The sequence below is a fragment of the Nilaparvata lugens genome, unplaced genomic scaffold, assembly GCF_014356525.2.
Source record: "Nilaparvata lugens isolate BPH unplaced genomic scaffold, ASM1435652v1 scaffold8231, whole genome shotgun sequence".
NCBI lineage: Eukaryota > Metazoa > Arthropoda > Insecta > Hemiptera > Delphacidae > Nilaparvata > Nilaparvata lugens.
The window spans coordinates 1,176-11,086 of NW_024093979.1; the positions used below are offsets into that span (position 1 = coordinate 1,176).

General features: G+C 35.7%; 1 protein-coding gene across 1 annotated transcript; it reads right to left on the bottom strand.

Moving 5' to 3' along the window:
* Window positions 1–274: 274 nt before the first annotated feature.
* LOC120349096 lies at window positions 275–2,545 on the bottom strand (the record flags this gene model as incomplete). Its single annotated transcript, XM_039419051.1, has 2 exons — window positions 1,661–2,545; window positions 275–540 (listed from the first exon to the last, which is right to left on the bottom strand). Coding segments are annotated over exons 1-2 (668 nt in total), but the record flags the coding sequence as incomplete, so codon positions are not given.
* Window positions 2,546–9,911: the final 7,366 nt, after the last annotated feature.

The window sequence follows — 9,911 nt, forward strand, 5'->3', positions numbered from 1 at the left end:
GATAGGTGAGAATTGAGAAAAATTTTTATAGAATAACAAACTATTTATTGTGAGCACTACTAATTTATACATAACAAATTTATACATATATTAACATGCAAAACATGTTAATGCTCACCGACATAAATATTGTTAAATGCCAAATTTGCTAATTTTGCACTTAACAATTTTTATGTCTGTCAAAAAAGCATTAACATGCTTCACAAACAGACATAGTGATTTACAATTTCTTTTGAAACTTTCAATGTCTTTAGACGTTAAACTGTGGGTATACCTCTCTGGCATGTATATGTCCGTCAGCCGTTCAGATGTTAAATGGACTTTTAAGACAATGCGGCGACCATGTTGGTTTGTAATCTCCCATACCCCCACGATGGGGTACGCCGTGTCCTCCACCAACTGCCGGAGAGGCGTCCACAGTTTCTCAGTATGACGATTTATAATGGCGAGGAAGTCCTCCGTCTCCACGTCCAACTCGTCCTCCTCCTCCTCCCGCAAAAGAGGCGTTATGGAGCTGTCGTGCTCTTGCGCCGCACGTTTCTGTTGAAAAATATTTCATTAGACTCTTATTTGTTTCAGGTTATAAAATCATACAAGAGAGAGAGAGAGAGATCTTGCTCAACAGATTCACTACTCAAAACTGTGAGTAATAACTCGGAAATTCTCCGACATAACTCAATTCAAATTGTTAGATAATCGAGTCGAAAAATTTTTTCAGTTCATTACAATCAACATATGATCGGATTTTCATAATAACAATATAAGTAATAAGTAATTTGTCATCAAAGTTATTGCAGAATAATGTTTATGCATATGATTGGATTTATAATATCAATATATATTATTCGAATAAGTAATTTGACATCAAAGTTATTGCAGAATAATGTTTATGCATATGATTGGATTTATAATAACAATATAAGTAATAAGTAATTTGACATCAAAGTTATTGCAGAATAATGTTTATGCATATGATTGGATTTATAATATCAATATATATATTATTCGAATTTCACTTCATTACTCATGCAAATTTTTAACAATTTTGTTTCACACAATCAAACAGTTTATGCATATGATTGGATTTTTCATAATTCAAATAACAATATATGTAATCAGTATGTAATAACTCGGAAATTCACCGACATAACTCAATTCAAATTGTTTCATGCAACATATTTAGTAAACATGTTTAAACAATGCAACCATCGTGTGAAAATTATCTGTGTTCGGATTGTTTTGATAGCATAATACGTACAAGCTCAGTCTTGACTTTGCTCACAGTAATTTCATATTTATTCAAATAAACATAGAGACTTGTAATGTGCACAAAAGATTTTATCCAAAACTAATTTCGATAAAATCTTTTGTGCACATTACAATAATAATAATAATTTTTATACAACAGAACAGTTTCAGAGAAAAGGTTGAAAAATGGGAAGTTAAACCAGAGATGACTGTGCCAAGAGTGGGAACAAATGGAGTGAAGCAAGGAAAGCGGAGTTCTCACTGAAAATGAAAAACTGGTGGATTGATAAAAGAACAAGAAAAACAAAAAATGAACCAAATTTGCTCAGCGTCTTCCATCTGGGAGCTTGACGGCTAATAATAATAATAATAATAATAATAATAATATAATAATAATTTTTTGTATGCTAACCTTTGATTGAGTGAGGACGGCGGGCTCGTCATCAAAGACCAGCCTCCGCTTCACCGGCTGCTTGGCGGCGGGTACCGATGTGAGGGCCGCTCGGCGTGGTGCCCAAGTAGCCGGCGTAGCTTGCGGGAGAGGGCTGCTGTCGGGTATGATGACTTCTTCCTCATCCTCACGTTGAACAAATATTCCCTGCATCTTCAGGGGTGAGGATGAGGAGGCGCCAGAGGTGGAGGCGACAGCTGTAGCAGCAGAGGTGGCAGCCGAGCTGCGGCTTTTCTGCTGCTGCTGCTTCTTCTGCTGCTTCTGCTGTTCCCAGTAGTTCAGCTCCCTCTCCGATGGCGGGCTGTCCGGGATGATGAATAATGTAGTGGAGGAGGAGGAGGAGGAAGCGTTTGATGAGTCCATCGTCGCCGTTGTGAAGTGGAGAAGTTCACGAAGTATTGTGGAGAAATTCACAAAACACTCAAAGTGTATAGCTCTAACGTGAATGATGATTTTCCTCTGAGGGAAGTGATTATATAGCAAGTCGTTTCTCTGTCTGTTGCAGGCTTGTACGAGTGAGAGAGAAACACATAGGAGGCGTATCACAATTGGCGAGCACTGCGTACTCCCCAGAGGTTTAGCACGAGCTCAACGCTAACATTATTGATTGTAAGTAAAATTTGTTACATTCTCATATTTTTGTGAAATAACACTAAATTGATTTATAATATATATATTTGGTTACAGTTATTAAATATTTCATTGTTTTTCACAGCATTTTCTCACCTCACAACTCGGGGTTTCCTCGGTGTCATAAACAGTTGTGCTCTCGTGAGGGAAACATACCTGCATCGAGAAAAGCATAGCCGAGGAGCTAAGCTGGAACGAGGAGCTACCTGAGCTGAGACGATACCTGAACCGAGTCGAGGAGCTAACTGAGCTGAGAGAAGCATATCCGATTATTTCATTTCGTCAAATCAACACATGTAAGTTCATTTTTACTTAAATTTTTCTCCTCCGAGGACAATTGTTCTCCTCCGAGGACAATTTTTCTCCTCCGAGGACAAAATTGACCTTCTACATCATACTGCATGCTTGTGATTTTTTCGGCTCATCTGTATGATGTGCTTCTTCTTCTTCTTCTTTTTTCTTACACTCATCAGCATATAAACAAAACGGTAAATGCATTACTTTTTCAAATGGTTCAACGATAATATATTTACAAAATACACATTGCAGATAGTGATAGTTATGTAAGAAATAACCATTTCTTGCAAAATAGTCTGCTCTATCAGTTAATGGTTTGCAAATGTAACAATGTAGATGGTGTGGAGGTAGTTTTTCAAAGTACTCTCCTTGAACAGATAAATCTTCTGGCATATTGGTAAATGATAAATATCTTTCTTCATATTCTCGCAGAATATTATTATCGTAATTCTCATCTTCAATTGTTATATTTCCTTTCCTTCTCAATGCACAATCTGGGCTGAACTTTGCATGTTCTATGGCTGCTACATCATTTTGTTCCCAATCACCTAAATAAATTGAACAAAATACACATCGCACAATGTCCGGTTCACACGCGAATATAAAACCTTCTTTCGCCATATTTTCTGCCGACAAATTCTGACTAGTTTTTGTCCATCTTTTATCGAATGTTAATAATCTCAATCTTTCATGCAACATTATCTGTCCTTGTGATAACATCGTGAATGCTAATTCACAACTGATTGTGAATTGTAGTTGTACTCCTTTACACACACTATTGCCTATGCCATCCTGATCATTATTCTTTTGTTTTTCAGCATCATGCCGAGGGAACGCAGACTTCGTGGCATCAATTCAAGCGCAGTCCGCCATCGCATCACCCTCGATGACGAGGATGAGGATATCGACATTACCAACGTGCTTGAGAGCTCGAAACGTCGAGTTTTCGATATAATTAGGGAACATGCGGCACGCCATGATGGGAATGTTAAATGGTTTATAGTCTTGAATGTTTTGCTGTATAAATTAGTGGTGATGGATGACAAGCAGGTTGGTGAGACTGTCTCATCTCTAATAAATCTACATAGTTACTCCAACATAGCGCTAAACGTGCTTGAGAACTATGAAGATTTTAATGAGCATTTTTTCTTGGCTGTGAAAAAAATCCTCTCATCTTTCGAAAATTTCGTAAGACATGGGAGTGGATGGGTGCTAAAGAAAATTGAATCACTGGATGTGAACGTGATTAAATTTAATCCTATATACACATCCAGTTTCATTCAAACACCGCAGTTTTTGAAAAACAAAAAATGTATTATAAATGTGAAAAATCTCTCTGACAAAAAATGCTTTTTATGGTCAGTGCTCGCGTATTTCCATCAGAAGCCAAGGAACTCGGACTTGACTGTAAAGTATTTGAGCAAGTTTGCTCACACACTTAATACGCGAGGTGTAAATTTCCCGGTGACGACACGCGATATTAAGAAATTTGAAATACTCAATCCGGACATTGCAATTCACGTCATCGCGTATGACAACAAAAAGTTTTTCCCCTTCCGTACAAGCATTTTCCGCACTCGTAAACACCAAATTAATCTTTTAATGCTAAAAGGCGATGCAGGAAAAACTCATTTCTGTTTAGTAAATACCGCGAACGGGAAAAACGGGCTATCTCGTCTTCTCTCCCACCTTTCAAAACATGACGGTCAAGTACATGTTTGTAATTTTTGTTTCCACCGGTTCACATCAAACAAAACTAAAAATTGTGATAGTAATGCAAATTTGTTGAAACATGTGGAACTTTGTTCCAAGTTTGAATCTCAGCGCGTTTCATATCCTAAACGCGGAGAGACAATTAAATTCAAGAAACTGAGCACAACGTTAAAGAAAAAGTACACCATTTACGCGGATTTAGAAACATACGTTGTGAATATAATGATGATATGATGATGATGACGAATCCGATTCCGATGAAATTACTCGTAGTTATACAAAGAAAACGGCGCGGCATATTCCTTGCGGGTATTGTTTCGTTGTTATGACGTAAACGGGGAAATCGTCTACGGACCTGTACTCCATAGATCGAGTAGTTTAGACAAAAAAATCATGGAGAAATTTCTTCAGGAAATTACAGATCTCGGAGACATTTTGTATGAGGATATGAAACGAGAAATTCCGATGCAAGCTTTATCCGAAAGTCAAGAGCGTGAATTTCAAAATTCAGTAAACTGCGGGCTTTGTGCTGAACCGTTTTTAGACAGCGATATTAAATGTCGTCACCACGTGCATGAAACCGGTAATTACTTGTGTGCGGCACATGTTTCTTGTAATTTAACAGCTCGTACTCCGGAGTACATATCATGTTATTTTCATAATTTCTCCGGTTTTGATTCGCATTTTATTCTGAAATCGCTCGGTAAATGTAAAAAAGAAATTTCCTGCATCGCAAATACGTCAGAGAGATTTTTGACACTTTCAGTAGGCAAAATTAAATTTTTAGATTCCTACAAGTTTATGTCTGAATCCTTGGAAGTATTGGTGCGTAATTTGGTAGAAAGTACAGACATGGAAAAGAAGTTTGAACGATTATTTTTGGTGTTTCATGATCCACCTCACGAACACAGACAGCTCTTGTTGGAAAAAGGAGTATATCCTTAGTTATTAGTTTTTGAATCCATGAGGTCTACGCTTTTTAGCTCATACGGCCTTGATGTGACCCATTTTGTTTCTCTCATGCACTTCACCTGGAATTGCATGCTGAAACACACTAAAGTCGAACTAGAATTGATTACTCATCCTGACATGCATCTTATGTTTGAGGCAGGGATGAGGGGTGGGGTGTCATTTATCGGTAAACGTTATTGCGAAGCAAATAACAAACATCTACCCGAAACATACGATCCTTCAAAACCGTCTAATTATCTGCTTTATATCGATGCAAACAGTTTATACTTGGAAGCTATGAGCCGAAGCTTACCTGTTGGAAATTTCAAATTCCTCTCAGAGGAAGAAATTTCCAGCCTTGATTTCGCGAATTTGGACAGCAATTCAGAAACCGGATATATAATAGAATGTGATCTCAAGTACCCTCAAGAGTTACATGATAAGCACGCCAGCTTCCCATTCGCACCTCTCCACCAAACGCCGCCGCGCAAATTGCTGTCAAACTACCAAACAAATGAGAACGGTCAAACTGGAACCAAAAAGCTCATGAACACACTTTTTGACCATGAAAAGTACATTGTTAATTTAAAGCTCTACCTTCAGCTCGGTTTGAAATTATTGAAAGTGCATCACGTCATTAGCTTTTCCCAATCTCCCTGGCTGAAAAGCTACATCGACTTCAATATCCGGAATAGACAGAACGCGAAAAATAAATTTGAAATATCCTTCTTTAAGGCCTGTTGTAACCTAATATTTGGCAAGACGATACAAAGTAGTCGTAAGCAAATGAATGTTAAAATTATCACGGATGAAAAACGGTTAGATAAGTACATTTCAAATCCACTATGTAAACGCTGGCAAATAATTAGTCCGAACGTGATCGCGGTTTTCTCTCGCAAGTTGGAACTTAAAATGAACAAGCCTGTCTATTCCGGCTTTTCCGTACTGGAGTTGAGTAAATTCCATATGTATGATTTTTTCTATTGCAAATTACAAAAAATTATACCGTGGGATCGTATAGAACTGTGTATGACTGACACCGACAGTTTTCTTCTAAACCTAAAAGTCGAAGATGTGTATCAGTTGATTAGAGAAAATTTGACCCTTTTCGATACTTCTAACTATCCACCTTCCCACCCTTGCTTTTCCATGGAGAGAAATAAAGTTGTAGGAAAGTTCAAGGATGAGACCGCCTCAAAACCTGTCCATAGATTTCTTGGACTTCGATCCAAACTTTACTCATTTTTAGTATGTAATGAGAATGAAGAACCTGTAAATAAATGTATAGCAAAGGGTGTACAGAGCGGAGTGAAATGTAGAAAACTTAATTTTAATTTATATAAGAAATCATTGTTTGAACGTAGTGAACATGTAGAAAAATTTAATATGTTAAGATCCTATAATGACACCATGTATCAGTTGAATGTGCAAAAATCTGTTTGAGCCTTATGATGATAAGAGGTACATTGCTGAGAATGGTGTTGATACTCTCCCATTTGGACATTATAGAGTGCCAACTGTGAACTGATTGCTCAGTATGTTCTGTGACAATCATCCAACACCACTGATTTGACTGTTGTAAATATCATGAATATTATTAGATCTAAGCTAGCTTTAGAGCTTCATAGCGTGCTGCGTGTGAACTATCCCACTCGCAAATATGAGTTGAAAAGTGAAAAAGACTTGCTTCAAGCAGATCTCATTGAGATGATGAGTTTATCGCGTTTTAATAAGGGTTATAAATATATCTTAGCTGTTATTAATTGTTTTTCAAAATTTGCATATTGTGTACCATTAAAAGACAAGGCAAGCCAATCTGTATTTAACGCTCTCGAGCCAATTATTTCTAAAAATAAGGGTGTTCCAAGGGTGTTAAGCTGTTCCAAACAGATCAGGGAACAGAATTCTTTAATTCAAAAGTTAAAGCGTTATTAGATAGATATAGTATTGAACATTATCATGTTTTTACCGATAAGAAAGCCTCCATAGTTGAAAGGTTTAATAGAACACTTAAAGAAAAAATTATAGATATTTAACTGAACATGGAACCAAAAACTGGATATCGCAACTAGACAGTTTAGTTCGTGATTATAATGCAACAATGCATTCATCCATAAGAATGAAACCTAAAGATGTGGGGAAAAAAGATCGTAATCATGTTTCAATGTCTTTGAATTCTGCATTCAATAGACGATATAAATTCAAAAATTCAAAACCGAAATTTAAGCTAGGAGATGTTGTACGAATCTCAAAGAAAAGGGTTCTTTTCGATAAATCTTATAACATAAACTGGAGCGCAGAGTATTTTGTAATTCATTCTATATTTCCTTCTCAACCTGTAACGTATAGCTTGCGAGATCTAAACGGAGAAGTAATTAGTGGTAGGTTTTATGCAGAAGAAATTAAAAAAACACAATTAACGAATCGGAGAGACAAGTGTATTTGATTGAAAAAATATTAAAACGTGATAAAAAAGGATTGCTAGTGAAATGGATTGGGTTTTCAACGCCTAGTTATATTAGTAAAGATCAACTATTAGATGAAAAATAATCTTTTGTAATCTATTGTAAATATCATGCACATTTATTGTAAATAATCTATTGTAAATATCATGTACATTTATTGTAAATAATCTATTGTAAATACATTCCATTCAGTGCAAATATCATGATGTACATTCGTTGAAAATATAATAGCTCCTCATCAAACATTGCTTTTCATTTCAATCTGAAGTTTCGTAATTTGCTAAGGCTCAACCAACAGATGATGCATTCTCGTGAAGAGGGTGCGGGAAAGAGAGGGCCAGTTGAAGTGAGAAACTTCTATCAGTGGGGGAGTGAGCGAACACTTGCCGCTGTGATAAGCCGCCTCCTCCCCCTCACTGATAACTCACAAAAAATGATTAGTTCCTTATCAGATCACATGCTGTACACATGACTAACATGATTCCGATAGTAAATTTCGACAATGTTATAAGAGAGAAAGAAATGCCAACATGGTGTAAAAATGGTAAGTTGTTACCACATAATGCAAGGATCCTTATAATAGGCTCTTCAGGGTGTGGCAAGACCAATTTACTATTTAATTTAATTTTTTCAAAGAATGGGTTGAGATTTAAAACTATATACTTGCACACGAAAAGCGAGTATCAAGATAAGTACTTGTTTTTGAGAAAAGTCTTTTCAAAAATGAAGGGTAATGAATTTCATATAAACAGCAATTCGGAATCTATAGCTCACCCGAACAAAATTCAACAATTTTCTCTTGTCATATTCGACGACTTCCAACTTAATGACGTACTCAGACGACATCGTAATATTGACACTGCATATTTAATTCAGAGTTATGGAGCTACACAGAAACATTTCACTGGGGACAATGCGAATATGATTATAATATTCAAGTAGATTTATTGAGTCTGAAATTAATTCACAGAGATCATGTTGGAGGAGATATTTCTTATAAAGATTTCGTTAAACTTTGTCATAAAGTTTGGAATCGTAAACCTCATAATTTTCTAACTATTATGAGTGAGTGTGGAATTAATAGCGGCAAATACAAGATTCGCTCGATACGTTTCTTACCGTTCAGTAGAGATTAATTCTTTGTGCAGTCATGTTGTCATACACAGCAGAAAACTGAATAGAAAGAACGTTGGTTTAATCGAAAAGATTAAGAAATTGAGAAAAGTAATTAGAGACAAGCATAAAAGCTTAGTCAATTTTGAAAGGCGATCAGAGGAATACAATAGGAAAACTCTATCACCATTGATAGAACCTATAATTGAATTGGGAAAAAACAAATTCTCACACTCTACTGTAAAACCAGAAAAGGAAGAAGTAAAAGAGGAACAGAGTATGGAAATTGATGATAATGAGGAGGGGGATGAAAAGAGTTATGAGAGTTCAACAGACAATTTTTAAGCTCGACTAAATTTGAAAACAGTTTACTTGGTTCTAGCAGAAACGATGATGTGCTGTCACAATATCTAAAAACGTTCATGCGGAAAAATTGAATAATTCAATCAGTTATGGAATTTCATATAATTCTAAAGATGACGTGTATTATATTGGAAATCAGCAAGTAATATTCGATAACGGTTATATAGATATTAATAATGAAAGATTCCGTTTAACACATGGTCTACTTGAGTTATTATTTAGTGCGAGACCAAACTCAAATCTTTATAATCAGAGAGATCTGGATAAGTATAAAAAAATCTTAACACTTACAGGCATACATTTAGATCGAAGAGGCTATGTTAAACGAAATCAGGGAATTTTTTTTTTTTTTTCTTTATTTATATATTACATGTCATAGGCCATTACAAGAAAAGCATGGACAATTGTCATACAAAAATCAGTCAATAAAAACATAACTTAATCTAGCAATACAAGTTCTTATTTCTAAACAATGCATTATATTAAGATGACAAAAGTAACTATGACTATGATGCACACTATTATAGATACCAGTAACACAAAAACAAACATTTATAGATAAAAAATAGAATAGTAGAGTAAGGTACTAAAATAAAGTCAGTCTATCAGCCTCTTTCACATAGTAATTAATATTGAAAATGTTGAAAGGAAGGCCTAGGATTTAATTTATGAGTGTCTGC